Source organism: Oncorhynchus mykiss, chromosome 32 (genome assembly GCF_013265735.2).
Source record: "Oncorhynchus mykiss isolate Arlee chromosome 32, USDA_OmykA_1.1, whole genome shotgun sequence".
Lineage (NCBI taxonomy): Eukaryota > Metazoa > Chordata > Actinopteri > Salmoniformes > Salmonidae > Oncorhynchus > Oncorhynchus mykiss.
The window spans coordinates 7,523,747-7,539,703 of record NC_050572.1 but is presented as its reverse complement, the minus strand read 5'-3'; the positions used below and the strand labels follow the sequence as shown (position 1 = coordinate 7,539,703).

General features: G+C 41.8%; 1 protein-coding gene across 1 annotated transcript in view; it reads right to left on the bottom strand.

Annotated features, from left to right (window-relative positions):
* The window catches only part of LOC110487858 (importin subunit alpha-7), a 35,676-nt gene extending 23,335 nt beyond the window's left edge, over positions 1 to 12,341 (bottom strand). The window contains exon 1 of the mRNA XM_036971393.1: positions 12,195 to 12,341. Coding sequence (XP_036827288.1) covers positions 12,195 to 12,198 — 4 coding nt within the window. The 5' untranslated portion in view covers positions 12,199 to 12,341. The remainder of the gene's footprint in view (positions 1 to 12,194) is intronic.
* Positions 12,342 to 15,957: the final 3,616 nt, after the last annotated feature.

The following is a 15,957-nucleotide window of genomic DNA, read 5'->3' as shown; positions in this document are numbered from 1 at the left end:
ATCGGCCGATTTTTATTTATTTATAATTTCAACAATACTGAATGAAGACTTATTTTAACTTAATATGATACATCAATAAAATCAATTTAGCCTCAAATAATGAAACGTTCAATTTGGTTTAAATAATGCAAAAACAAAGTGTTGGAGAAGAAAGTAAAAGTGCAATATGTGCCATGTAAGAAAGCTAACGTTTAAGTTCCTTGCTCAGAACATGAGAACATATGAAAGCTGGTGGTTCCTTTTAACATGAGACTTCAATATTCCCAGGTTAGAAGTTTTAGGTTGTAGTTATTATAGGACTATTTCCCTCTATACCATTTGTATTTCATATACCTTTGACTGTTGGATGTTCTTATAGGCACTTTAGTATTGTCAGTGTAGCTTCCGTCCCTCTCCTCGCTCCTACCTGGGTGAGCCAGGAACACAACGACAACAGCCATCCCCGAAGCAGCGTTACCCATCGCCTACAAAAGCCGCAGCCCTTGAAGAGGCAAGGGGAACAACCACTCCAAGTCTCAAAGCGAGTGACGTTTGAAACGCTATTAGCGCGCACCCCGCTAACTAGCTAGCCATTTCACATCGGTTACACCAGCCTAATCTCGGGAGTTGATAGGCTTGAAGTCATAAACAGCTGCTGGCAAACGCACGAAAGTGTTGTTTGAATGAATGCTTACGAGCCTGCTGCTGCCTACCATCGCTCAGTCAGACTGCTCTATCAAATCATAGACTTAGTTATAACATGACAACACACAGAAATACGAGCCTTAGGTTATTAATATGGTTGAATCCAGAAACTCTCTCGAAAACAGAACATTTATTCTTTCAGTGAAATACGGAACTGTTTCGTATTTTATCTAACGGGTGGCATCCATCAGTCTAAATATTCCTGTTACATTGCACAACCTTCAATGTTATGTCATAATTACGTAAAATTCTGGCAAATTAGGCGTTTTAACTGTTGCATTTACACTGACTCTGCGTGCGATGAACACAAGAGAAGTGACACAATTTCACCTGGTTAATATTGCCTGCTAACCTGGATTTCTTTTAGCTAAATATGCAGGTTTAAAAATATATACTTCTGTGTATTGATTTTAAGAAAGGTGTTTATGGTTAGGTACACGTTGGAGCAACGATACGCACCGCATCGATTATATGCAACACAGGATACGCTAGATAAACTAGTAATATCCTCAACCATGTGTAGTTAACTAGTGATTATGATTGATTGATTGTTTTTTATAAGATAAGTTTAATGCTAGCTAGCAACTTACCTTGGCTTACTGCATTCGCGTAACAGGCAGTCTCCTCGTGGAGTGCAACGTAATCAGGTGGTTAGAGCGTTGGACTAGTTAACCGGAAGGTTGCAAGATTGAATCCCTGAGCTGACAAGGTAAAAATCTGTCGTTCTGCCCCTGAACGAGGCAGTTAACCCTTTCCTAGGCCGTCATTGAAAATAAGAATGTGTTCTGAACTGACTTGCCTCGTTAAATAAAGATTAAATAGTGTAAAAATGAATAAATGTGTAAAACAATATATTAAAAAAAATACAGATTTCCGATTGTTATGAAAACTTGAAATCGGCCATTCCGATGAATCGGTCGACCTCTATGTGAGATCATTATAAAACTAAATTTAGAAATCACTTTCTCCCAGAACAGAAGAGGATTGTAGTCCACACTAGAAAGTTTGGTACAACAGTTTGGTTTAGACCAGGGGTATACTAAGTATTTAGGGAATCCTGATGTGAATGCTCCCGTTTTGGTAATGGCCCTCACAAACAGCCAGGACACAGGAGGAGATTTTAAAGAGGGCAACCCTCCTACGGAACACAGCAGGATGATGTCCCCCCACCCCCAGACACTGATCTAGGGTCATTTTGGCACTTCAAAATCAGCGTTCACCCCTAATGGTTAAGGTTAGAGTTGGAGGGAATTAAGCTGATCCTAGATCTGTGCCTATGGAGAACTTCTCCCCTAGAGCCTGCAGACGATTCAGAAAGTCCTGGAGGACAGCGAACTGGAAGAAATGTAAGGCAGTCGGACCAACACACCCTGTCCAGGGCTGTAGTCCCCACTTGCTTCAAGGAGACCACCATAGTCCTAGTGTCCAAGCAAACAAAAAAAAAAGGTGACATGCCCAAATGACTCATCATGAAGTGTTTTGACACGCTGGTCACGGCCCACATCAAGACCAAGCACACTGGACACGCTCCAACAGATCCAGGGGCTATTTCCATCGGTTTACACGCTGGAGAAGAGGTACACCTATGTGAGAACGCTAGGTTATTTATTTTTGTTAACACCTTTATTTAACTAGGCATGTCAGTTAAGAAATTATTATCTACAACGACGGCCTACACCGCCAAACCCGGACGACGCTGGGCCAATTGTGCGCTGCCCTATGGGACTCCCAATCACGGCCTGTTTGTGATACAGCCTGGATCCGAACCAGGGTGTCTGTAGTGACGCCTCGAGCACTGAGATGCCTTAGCCTTAGACTGCTGAGCCACTCGGGAGCCAGTTAGGGCTGGGCGGTATGCAGATGTTCATATCGTCATACAGTCCTTCCCTCGTCCCAGGATTTACGCTGTTACCTGCTTAATACACAAGGGGGCATCTATTACCAGAATGCTAATAAAATGAGCACAAGTAATAGCGAATTTCCATGGAGGCTGTTAAAATATGCTAACGAGCACAAATAAAATTAAGTGAAATACAAAAAGACAGGCAAATCCAGCTACCGAATGTCATTGTTGGTGAGTTTGGACATTTTACAACCGAATGTTAACGGGAGGCCTTGTGCAAATGAACAAAGTTGAGACGCATGCTTGTCTGAAGGAAAAACCGAACTTAATAACCTCTTGAAGCTAGGGGGCGCTATTTTATGTTTGGAAAAATAACGTTCCCAAAGTAAACAGCCTATTTCTCAGGACCAGATGCTAGAACATGCATATAATTGACATATTAGGATAGAAAACACTCTAAAGTTTCCAAAACTGTAAAAATATTGTCTGTGAGTATAACAGAACTGATATTGCAGGCGAAAGAGAAAAATGCAATCAGGAAGTGACTCTTATTTTGAAACCCCTGTGTTCCTATGCATCCCTATTGCACATTGAAAGGGATATCAACCATATTCCTTTTTCTATGGCTTCCCTAATGTGTCTACAGCCACTAGACATAGTTTCAGGCTTTTATTTTGAAGAATGAGCGTGAACGACCACATTGCGTAAGTGGACAGGTGGGGGCTCTGAGTGATTTGTGCACAGAAGAGGGAGGCGGCCATTGTTACTCCCGGTCCTAGTGAAAAGCCAACTGTCCCGGTTGATATATTATGGAATAGATATTTGAAAAACACCCTGAGGATTGATAATAAAAAAAACTTGACATGTTTCTGTTGAAATTATGGATGGAATTTTGAATTTGTCTGCGTTGTCATGACCGCTATTTCCGGTGGATTCCTGGGCATGACGCACCAAACTAACGGAGGCATTTGGATATAAAAAATATCTTTATGGAACAAAAGGAACATTTGTTGTCTAACTGGGAGTCTCGTGAGTGAAAACATCCAAAGATCAAAGGTAAACGATTAATTTGATTGCTTTTCTGATTTTTGTGACCAAGTTACCTGATGCTAGGTGTACAAATTGTTTTGTCGAGCAATGCTTGTATTGCTTTTGCTGTAAAGCATAATTTCAAAATCTGAGACGACAGGTGGATTAACAAAAGGTTAAACTGTGTTTTCCTATATTGCACTTGTGATTTCATGAATATGAATATTTTCTAGTAATATTATTTGACTGTGGCGCTATGCTATTCAGCATTGTTGATGACAATTCTCCCGGATCCGGGATGGGTGGTTCTAAGAGTTAACAGCAAAAACAGGTTAAGAAATGTTTGCAAATTTATTTAAAAAAATTAAAAAAACATTTACTTAAGTATTCAGACCCTTTACTTAGTACTTTGTTGAAGCACCTTTTGTAGCGATTACAGCCTCGAGTCTTGTTGATGCTACAAGCTTGTATTCGGGGAGTTTCTTCCATTTTTCTCTGCAGATCCTCTCAGGTTTGACTCTTTAGCTCGGGGATTCGATCTTGCAACCTTTCGGGTTAACAAGTGCAACGCTCTAATCCCAAGGCTACCTGCTGCCCCCCCCCCCCCCGGCATCAACTTCGATGGAGTCGGAACTGTGAGGCCACGCAGTCATGGGTATATACATGGAGTACAGGAGGAGACTGAGGACGCACCCTTGTGGGGTCCCCATGTCGAGGATCAGTGTCAAGGTGGTAATGCTGCGGCCTATCAGGAAGTCCAGGATCCAGTAGCATAGGGAGGAGTTCAGACCCAGGGCCGCAAACTTTGTAATGAGATTAAAAGGGCATTATGGTATTGAATGCCGAGCTGTAGTCGATGAACAACATCCTCACATATGCATTCCTTTTGTCCAGGTGGGTAAGGGCAGTGTGCAGTAGTGATTGCATCGGCCGTGGATCTGTCAGAGTGGTACGTGAATTGGAGAGGGTGGAGTGTGTCAGGGAGGGAGGAAGTGAATTGGAGAGGATGGAGTGTGTTGGGGTGGCAGGAAGTGATATGGTCTTTGACTAGCCTCTCGAAGCACTTCATGATGACAGAAGTGAGTGCTACTGGTCAGTAGTCCTTCAGTTCAGTTACTTTCCCTTTATTGGGCATGGGGGATGATAGTGGACATTTCAAGCAGGTTGGTATAGCGACCTGTGCTTGTGAGAGATTGAAAACAAATGTCAGAGAACACAACAGCCAGCTGGTCTGCACATGCTCTGAGAGCCGGGCTAGGGATGCCATCTGGGCTGGTAACACGTTTGAATGACTTCCATACGCCCTCAGTGTAGACAGCGTGTAGCCCACGTTGTCATTGTGCCGTCTCCTCGGCAAGCTCAGGGTCATTGTGCCGTCTCCTCGGCAAGCTCAGGGTCATTGTGCCGTCTCCTCGGCAAGCTCAGGGTCATTGTGCCGTCTCCTCGGCAAGCTCAGGGTCATTGTGCTAAACAAAAATGTATAAACAAAAAATAAACCATTTCAATGATTTTACTGAGTTAAAGTTCATACAAGGAAAAATCAGTCAATGGAAATAAATTCACTAGACCCTAATCTACGGATATCACAACTAGGAATACAGACATGCATCTGTTGCTCACAGTCACCTTTAAAAAAATGTAGGAGTGTGGATCAGAAAACCAGTCGGTATCTGGTGTGATCAGAAAACCAGTCGGTATCTGGTGTGACCACCATTTGTCTCATGCAGCCCAACACATCTCCTTCTCATAGAGTTGTTCAGACTGTTGATTTTGGCCTGTGGAATGTTGTCCCCACTCATCTTCAATGGCTGTGAAGTTGTTGGATATTATCGGGAACTGGAAAACACTGTCACACACGTCAATCCAGAGCATCCCAAACATGCTCAACGGGTGGCAAGTATGGAGGCCATGGAAGTTGTGGAACATTCAGCTTCCAGGAATGTGTACAGATCCTTGCAACATGGGGTCGTGCATCATCATGAGATGATGGCGGCGGATGAATGGCACGACAATGGGCCTCGATCTCTGTACATTAAAACTGCCATTGATTAAACACACTTGTTTTTGTTGTCCGTAGCTTATGCCTGCCCATACCGCCACCATAGGGCACTCTGTTCACAACATTGACATCAGCAAACCGCTTGTCTACACAACGCCATACGTGGTCCACGATTGTGAGGCCGGTTGGACGTACTGCCAAATTCTAAAGTGGCTTAAGGTAGAGAAATTACAATCGTATTAAAATCGGCCAACAGCTATGGTGGACATTCCTGCAGTCAGAATGTCAATTGCACGCTCCCTTAAAACTAGAGACATCTGTGGCATTGTGTAGTGTGACAGAACTGCACATTTCAGAGAGGCCTTTTATTGTCCCCAGCACAAGGTGCACCTGTGTAATGATCATGCTGTCTAACCACATAGCATTTGAGCAAGGCTGCTATCAATCCATGGTTTTTGATTAGTTTTGAAAGATACTATCCTTATCACATCATCTATGCAGAATTTTTATTTTTTATGAATCCAGTGACCGAGTCGGTGTATTCATTGACTATCTCCAGAGAGCAACCACGAACATACTGCAGTCAGAGGAAAGGTGAGCAACTGCTGCACCATCGAGAGCGTCCTGACCGATTGCATCACTGCCTCGTACGGGAATTGCTCCGCCCACAACCGCAAAGCCCTCCAAGCAGGTGGGCCGCGGTCCTGCAGCATCGTCAAGGACCCCACACATTAGAGCAGGAAATTGCCAGGGAACATACGATACTAAAGGTGCCAATATGATTTGTATGCCGATTTTGCAGGCTTTCCTACTTACAAAGCATGTAGAGGTCTGTAATTTTTTATCATAGGTACACTTCAACTGTGAAAGACGGAATCTAAAACAAAAATCCAGAAAATCATTGTATGATTTTTAAGTAATTAATTTGCATTTTATTGCATGACATAAGTATTTGATACATCAGAAAAGCAGAACTTAATATTTGGTACAGAAACCTTTGTTTGCAATTACAGAGATCATACATTTCCTGTAGTTCTTGACCAGGTTTGCACACACTGCAGCAGGGATTTTGGCCCACTCCTCCATACAGACCTTCTCCAGATCCTTCAGGTTTCGGGGCTGTCGCTGGGCAATACGGTCTTTCAGCTCCCTCCAAAGATTTTCAGTCTGGAGACTGGCTAGGCCACTCAAGGACCTTGAGATGCTTCTTACTTCTTCTTGCTTCTCACTCCTTAGTTGCCCTGGCTGTGCGTTTCGGGTCGTTGTCATGCTGGAAGACCCAGCCACGACCCATCTTCAATGCTCTAACTGAGGGAAGGAGGCTGTTGGCCAAAATCTTGCGATACATGGCCCCATCCATCCTCCCCTCAATACGGTGCAGTCGTCCTGTCCCCTTTGCAGAAAAGCATCCCCAAAGAATGATGTTTCCACCTCCATGCTTCATGGTTGGGATGGTGTTATTGGGGTTGTACTCATCCTTCTTCTTCCTCCAAACACTGCAAGTGGAGTTTAGACCAAAAAGCTCTATTTTTGTCTCATCAGACCACATGACCTTCTCCCATTCCTCCTCTGGATCATCGGCAAACTTCAGACGAGCCTGAACATGCGCTGGCTTGAGCAGGGGGACCTTGCGTGCGCTGCAGGATTTTAATCCATGACGATGTAGTGTGTTACTAATGGTTTTCTTTGAGACTGTGGTCCCAGCTCTCTTCAGGTCATTGACCAGGTCCTGCCGTGTAGTTCTGGGCTGATCCCTTACTTTCCTCATGATCATTGATGCCCCACGAGGTGAGACCTTGCATGGAGCCCCAGACAGAGGGTGATTGACCGTCATCTTGAACTTCTTCCATTTTCTAATAATTGCGCCAACAGTTGTTGCCTTCTCACCAAGCTGCTTGCCTATTGTCCTGTAGCCCATCCCAGCCTTGTGCAGGTCTACAATTTTATCCCTGATGTCCTTACACAGCTCCCTGGTCTTGGCCATTTTGGAGAGGTTGGAGCCTGTTTGATTGAGTGTGTGGACAGGTGTCTTTTATACAGGTAACGAGTGGAGAACAGGAGGGCTTCTTAAAGAAAAACTAACAGGTCTGTGAGAGCCGGAATTCTTACTGGTTGGTAGGTGATCAAATACTTATGTCATGCAATAAAATGCAAATTCATTACTTAAAAATCATACGTGACTTTCTGGATTTTTGTTTTAGATTCCGTCTTTCACAGTTGAAGTGTACCTATGATAAAAAATTACAGACCTCTACATGCTTTGTAAGTAGGAAAGCCTGCAAAATCGGCAGTGCATCAAATACTTGTTCTCCCCACTGTATATCCACACCCACAGACAAAACAGTACATATATCCACACCCACATCACAACTGATGCTACCAGACTCTTGTTTATTATTGCTAATATTGCACAATTTAAAACACTTGCCCCCCCAAATCCCCTCTCCTTGATATATTACACTATAAATTGTGCCTTCCTGTATTATAGTTATGCTTAAAAAATATATATAGATATATTCTATTCTACTAGGACATTTACTTTGTTCTTATTCAGATATTTTATCATTTAGTGTTGTTCCATTGTCAAGACAGAACCAGCAAGTAATGCATTTCATTGGACGGTGAATACAATGTACTAGAGGTCGACCGATTAATCGGAATGGCCGATTAATTAGGGCCGATTTCAAGTTTTCATAACAATCGGAAATCAGTATTTTTGGGCACTGATTTGGCCAATTATTTTTTGGTTTTGTTTGTTTTTATACACCTTTATTTAATGAGTCAGTTCAGAACACATTCTTATTTACAATAACGGCCTAGGAATGGTGGGTTAACTGCCTTGTTCAGGGGCAGAACGACAGATTTTTATCTTGTCAGCTCGGGGGATTCAATCTTGCAACCTTACGGTTAACTAGTCCAACGCTCTAACCACCTGATTACATTGCACTCCACGAGGAGACTGCCTGTTAAGTGAATGCAGTAAGAAGCCAAGGTAAGTTGCTAGCTAGCATTAAACTTATCTTATCAAAAACAATCAATCATAATCACTAGTTAACTACACATGGTTGATGATATTACTAGTTTATCTATAGTCAATGAACTCATCACTGATCATAATCTTGATGTGATTGGCCTGACTGAAACATGGCTTAAGGTGTCCTCGGATGGGGCCACAGTGTCTCCTGACCCCTCCTGTCTCAGCCTCCAGTATTTATGCCGCAGTAGTTTATGTGTCAGTTTGTTATATCTGGAGTACTTCTCCTGTCCTATTCGGTGTCCTGTGTGAATTAAAGTGTTTTCTCTCTCTCCCTCTCTCTCAGCCCTAGGACCATGCCCCAGGAATATCTGACATGATGACTCCTTGCTGTCCCCAGTCCACCTGGCCGTGCTGCTGCTCCAGTTTCAACTGTTCTGCCTTATTATTATTGGACCATGCTGGTCATTTATGAACATTTGAACATCTTGGCCATGTTCTGTTATAATCTCCACCCGGCACAGCCAGAAGAGGACTGGCCACCCCACATAGCCTGGTTCCTCTCTAGGTTTCTTCCTAGGTTTTGGCCTTTCTAGGGAGTTTTTCCTAGCCACCGTGCTTCTACACCTGCATTGCTTGCTGTTTGGGGTTTTAGGCTGGGTTTCTGTACAGCACTTTGAGATATCAGCTGATGTACGAAGGGCTATATAAATAAATTTGATTTGATCTAGCGTGTCCTGCGTTGCAAATAATCGATGCGGTGCGCATTCGCGAAAAAGGACTGTCGTTGCTCCAACGTGTACCTAACCATAAACAGCAATGCCTTTCTTAAAAATCAATAGACAAGTATATATTTTTTAAACCTGCATATTTAGTTAATATTGCCTCCTAACATTAATTTACTTTAACTAGGGAAATTGTGTCACTTCTCTTGCATGCAGAGTCAGGGTATATGCAGCAGTTTGGGCCGCCTGGCTCGTTGCCAACTAATTTGCAGGAATTTTACATAATTATGGCATAACATTGTAGGTTGGAATATTTAGACATGGGGATGCCACCCGTTAGATAAAATAAGGAACGGTTCCGTATTTCACTGAAAGAATAAACGTTTTGTTTTCGAGATGATAGTTTCTGGATTCGACCATATTAATGACCAAAGGCTCGTATTTCTGTGTGTTATTACGTTATAATTAAATCTATGATTTGATAAAGCAGTCTGACTGAGCGATGGTAGGCAGCAGCAGGCTCGTAAGCATTCATTCAAACAGCACTTTTGTGCGTTTGCCAGCAGCTGTTTATGACTTCAAGCCTATCAACTCCCGAGATTAGGCTGGTGTAACCGATGTGAAATGGCTAGCTAGTTAGCGGGGTGAATGCTAATAGCGTTTCAAACGTCACTCGCTCTGAGATTTGGAGTAGTTGTTCCCCTTGCTCTGCAAGGGCCGTGGCTTTTGTGGAGCGATGGGTAACGATGCTTCGAGGCTGGCTGTTGTCGTTGTGTTCCTGGTTCGAGCCCAGGTAGGGGCGAGGAGAGGGACGGAAGCTATACTGTTACACTGGCAATACTATAGTGCATATAAGAACATCCAATAGTCAAAGGTATATGAAATACAAATGGTATAGAGAGAAATAGTCCTATAATTCCTATAATAACCAGCTTTCATATGTTCTGAGCAAGGAACTTAAACGTTAGCTTTTTTTACATGGCACATATTGCACTTTTACTTTCTTCTCCAACACTTTGCTTTTGCATTATTTAAACCAAATTGAACAGGTTTCATTATTTATTTGAGGCTAAATTGATTTGATTGATGCATTATATTAAGTTAAAATAAAAGTGTTCATTTAGTATTGTTTTAATTATCATTAATACAAATAAATTAATTAATTCACATTTTTTTTAAATGACCGATCACTCTGCTTTTTTGGTCCCCCAATAATCGGTACCGGCATTGAAAAATCATAAAATCGGTCGACCTCTACCATGTACATATGATTAATACAACTTGAACTCTTGAAACACACACAGCACAGAGGGCGATTGGCATGTTGATGTTGCTCAGTGCGTACAAACTAGTTTGACCAGAGGAGAAGTGAGCCACTCAACACAAGGGCAACTGTCTGATAACGACATGATAGCTCATGCATGATGAATCTAACTACTTGTAAAAGTGCAGAGAGAGTGAGAAAGGAGGAGCAAGTGAAGGACAGTTAGATATGTGGAGAAAACTACTAGTCAGTGGTCAGAGGGAAACACTACTTACTAGTCAGTGGTCAGAGGGAAACACTACTTACTAGTCAGTGGTCAGAGGGAAACACTACTTACTAGTCAGTGGTCAGAGGGAAACACTACTTACTAGTCAGTGGTCAGAGGGAAACACTACTAGTCAGTGGTCAGAGGGAAACACTACTAGTCAGTGGTCAGAGGGAAACACTACTAGTCAGTGGTCAGAGGGAAACACTACTAGTCAGTGGTCAGAGGGAAACACTACTAGTCAGTGGTCAGAGGGAAACACTACTAGTCAGTGGTCAGAGGGAAACACTACTAGTCAGTGGTCAGAGGGAAACACTACTAGTCAGTGGTCAGAGGGAAACACTACTAGTCAGTGGTCAGAGGGAAACACTACTGGTCAGTGGTCAGAAGGAAAGGTGGAGAGAAGCAGCAAGTGAGAAGGGGGTCAGATATGTTGAGGACAAAAAGAGAACCTGAAAAAAGTGATGATACTCATTTGGCTAGGTGATAATGTTCGTTCTCTCTACTGGACACACACACACTTCCAGCGTTTTCTATCAGTGCCCCTCTCTCCTCTCAAACTAAAAGTAAACAACTGACACCTCCCTGCCTAAGTAGTTGAGACATCTCTATTACACTATCAATAGAAATTCAGCCATTTTCCACGTGTCTTGAGTTTGACATGTGGCTTACATCGAGTTCAAAATAAAACATACTGGAAATAACTTCTGGCTAGCTAGCGGTCTTGAGCAGCAGTCACCACTTGGGTCACAGTCTTGTGACACAAATGTGACAATGCATTAAATTCAATGGAGTATGATAGCTAGCGAGCAAGCTAAGTTAGTTCAGTTATGAACCTTATGTGGTAGCAACGTTTGAGTATATGTAGCTAGCTAGATAACTATCGTGACGTTAACTAGTTGGCTAACGTTAGCTTGTCAACAAACAAAAACATAACGTAGGTGTGGCCCACCCTTGTTAACTCAGTCAATATAAACGTACCAGTGGTATGGCTGGTTGCTAACTTCAGTACCTAGTTAAATTGACAGTTAACTAGCTAACCACCTGCGTACTAGTTCGCTTCCATGCTAACGTTACCTTCTAACACACAGCAAAACGCGTATTACTAGCTAACAGACGATGCATGTAACGTTAGCTGTTGAAATGGCTAAATTAGCTTATAACGCTGCTTTGTTGAAGGAAACGTCGTCTAGAACAACATTTTACCAGGAAAGGTGGCCAATTTGTAGACGAGCACCCATAGTCATTACGATATTATAAACAATCTTTTTGGTTTGCTAGCTACGTCGACTAGGGAGTTCACTTAGCTAACTTAGCTAGCAGGGATTTGACAAGAATGGATCCAAACGCTCGTTATTCTCTCGCCCCGTGTGTGAAGCACACGGTCTAGAAACACAAGATTGTAACTTACCCATTTTTTATTTTTTTATCTCAAATGACAGATACTTCGTGTGTTGTTTAGAAATAAAGAGTAAATCCTCTTTCTCTCTTGGCTTTCCAGAATCTGCTCTTCACAGACGATATGTCGTCATGAGAAATACGGAGGGCGAGAGATGACAAATTTAATCCCGCTGTTTCCCACGGACGCTAGGGGGCGCGAATACGAAACCTCTGTTCATTTAAATAATAATAATAATAATAATAATAATAATAATACATTATTACGCAATACATTTCGTCACAAATTCAAACAATGGAATATATTTATGATATTTTATAAAGTGTAAAGTCTTAAGGTTACGTGCACAGGTACATACTTTTAAAAAATAATGAAAAATCGACCAAATCTTATTCAACATCCAAGCAATTATTGAAAAGATGTTACTGGCTGTCGAGACAAATTCACAGCCTACACCGAGTGTACAAAACATTAGGAACACCGGCTCTTTCCATGACATACACTGACCAGGTGAATGCAGATGAAAGCTATCATCCCTTAATGATGTCCCTAAATGCACTTCAATCAATATGGATGATCAAATCAAATGTTATTAGTCACATGCGCCGAATACAACACAGTGAAATGCTTTCTTGCGAGCTCCTAACCAAAAATGCAGTTTAATATATATATATATGTATTTTTTAAATATGAATAAGAATTAGAAATAACAGTCATAAGTCATTAAAGAGCAGCAGTAAAATAACAGTAGCGAGACTATATACAGGGGGGTACCGGTACACAGTCAATGTGTGGGGGCACCGGTTAGTTGAGGTAATATGTACATGTAGGTAGCGTTATTAAGTGACTACGCATAGATGATAACAACAGAGAGTAACAAAGATGTAAAGAGGGGGGAGGAGCAATGCAAATAGTTCAGGTTGCCATTTGATTAGATGTTCAGGAGTCTTATGGCTTCGGGGTAGAAGCTGTTTAGAAGCCTCATGGACCTAGATTTGGCGCTCCGGTAACGCTTGGTGACTGCAGTTTTTGACAATTTGTAGGGCCTTCCTCTGACACTGCCTGGTATAGAGGTCCTGGATGACAGGACGCTTGGCCCCAGTGATGTACTGGGCCGTACGCACTACCCTCTGTAGTGCCTTGTGGTCGGAGGCAGAGCAGTTGCCGTACCAGGCAGTGATGCAACCAGTTAGGATGCTCTCGATGGTGTAGCTGTAGAACTTTTTCTTTTCAGTCTCCTGAGGGGGAATAGGTTTTGTCGTGCCCTCTTCACAACATTTTTGGAGCGCTTGGACCATGTCAGTTTGTTGGTGATGTGGAACTTGAAGCTCTCAACCTGGTCAACAACAGCTCTGTCGATGAGAACGGGGGCATGCTCCATCCTCTTTTTCCTGTAGTCCACAATCATCTCCTTTGTCTTGAAGGGAGCAGACAGGTTAAAGAAGGATTTTTTTCTAAGCCTTGAGACAATTGAGAAGGATTGTTTATGAGTGCCATTCAGAGGGTGAATGAGCATGCCAGGCACACCAGTTTGAGTGTGTCAAGAACTCCAATGTTGCTGTTTTTTTTTTTTTTTTCGCTCAACAGTTTCCCCATGTGTATCAAGAATGGTCCACCACCCAAAGGTTATCCAGCCAACTTGACACAACTGTGGGAAGCATCAGAGTCAACATGGGCCAGTATCCTTGGGGAACGCATTTGACGCATAATAGAATCCATGACTGACGAATTGAAGCTGTTCTGAGGGTAAAAGGTGGTGCAACTCAACATTAGGAAGGTAATAAGGTACTAAGGTAATAAAGGTCCTAATGGTTTGTGTACTTAGTGTATTTCTAAGTACTTTTTTGGGAGGTCTTTATTGATCTGCAATTGGAGAACTTGACAGTTCTCTTGTCAGAATCTCTCTCTCTCTCTCTCTCTCTCTCTCTCTCTCTCTCTGCCTCTATTGGCATGGGAAATGTACATTGAAGTAGATAAAAGTGAAATAAACTAAATAATTAGTTTTTTCTAATTCCTTGTCTATATTCAGAGGCTTTATTGGCGTAGGAAACATGTTTACATGTTTACAACATCAACCAAAAAATATTTGAAATGAACAGTAAACATTGCACTCAAAAAAGTTCTTAAAAGATAAAGACATTTCAAGTGTTGTATTTAAAGCAATAAGGCCCGAGGAGGTGTGGCCTTCCCAGAAGACTGGAGACTGTTATAGCAGCAAAGGGAGGACTAACTCCATATTATTGCCAATGATATTCTAATGAGAAGTTCGACAAGCAGGTGTCCACATATTTTTGTTCATGTAGTGTATTTACCCCAGAGACCAGTTAGGGAGAAAATATGACTTTCCGATATTCCTACTGTAAAATAAACTACCACCAGGTCCTTGGTGTGAAATACAAGCGGGCGTAACTGATATTTTCTGGAGAACCCATGTAAAAAATCTCCCCACTACCTGGCAGCAGCTCCATATCACATTTAGATTTGGTCTGTGAACATGTGTGTCTGTCTCAATATCACATATAGGTTGAATGTAAAGATGGTTCTGTCTTCCTAATTGGATTTAAGTCCCCAGATTCTCCTCTCACTGTACACACACACACACACACACACACACGCACACACACACACGCACAGAGAGAGAGAGAGAGAGAGAGAGAGAGAGAGAGAGAGAGAGAGAGAGAGAGAGAGATAAGGACTAGTGGAGAAAGAACACTGTCAGACTGACAGAAAGAGGATGGAAAGAGAGATTAAAGTCTGTGGGGAGTTTTTTTGTCTGTGACTAGGTCTTATCTCCCATACCTCCCTCAACAGCCACTGTTTGACGAGTGAAACAGACAGAATAGAGAGGAGGAAGTAGAAGAGAGAATAGAGAAGAAGAAGAAGTGAGAATAAAGAAGAAGAAGAAGAAGAATAGACAAGAAGAAGAAGAAGAAGAGAGAGAGAGAGAGAGAATAGAGAAGAAGAAGAAGAATAATAGACAAGAAGAAGAAGAAGAAGAAGAGAGAGAGAATAGAGAAGAAGAAGAAGAGAGAATAAAGAAGAAGAAGAAGAAGAATAGAGAAGAAGAGAGAGAATAGAGAATAAGAAGAAGAGAGAATAAAGAAGAAGAAGAAGAAGAGAGAGAGAGAATAGAGAAGAAGAAGAAGAAGAAGAAGAGAGAATAGAGAAGAAGAAGAAGAGAGAATAGAGAAGAAGAAGAAGAGAGAATAGAGAAGAAGAAGAAGAAGAATAGACAAGAAGAAGAAGAAGAAGAAGAGAGAGAGAATAGAGAAGAAGAAGAAGAGAGAATAAAGAAGAAGAAGAATAGAGAAGAAGAGAGAGAATAGAGAATAAGAAGAAGAGAGAATAAAGAAGAAGAAGAAGAAGAGAGAATAGAGAAGAAGAAGAAGAAGAGAGAATAGAGAAGAAGAAGATGAGAGAATAGAGAAGAAGAAGAAGAATAATAGACAAGAAGAAGAAGAAGAAGAAGAGAGAGAGAATAGAGAAGAAGAAGAAGAGAGAATAAAGAAGAAGAAGAAGAAGAATAGAGAAGAAGAAGAGAGAATAGAGAATAAGAAGAAGAGAGAATAAAGAAGAAGAAGAAGAAGAAGAGAGAGAGAGAATAGAGAAGAAGAAGAAGAAGAGAGAATAGAGAAGAAGAAGAAGAGAGAATAGAGAAGAAGAAGAAGAGAGAATAGAGAAGAAGAAGAAGAAGAAGAGAGAATAGAGAAGAAGAAGAAGAGAGAATAGAGAAGAAGAAGAAGAAGAAGAAGAGAGAATAGAGAAGAAGAAGAAA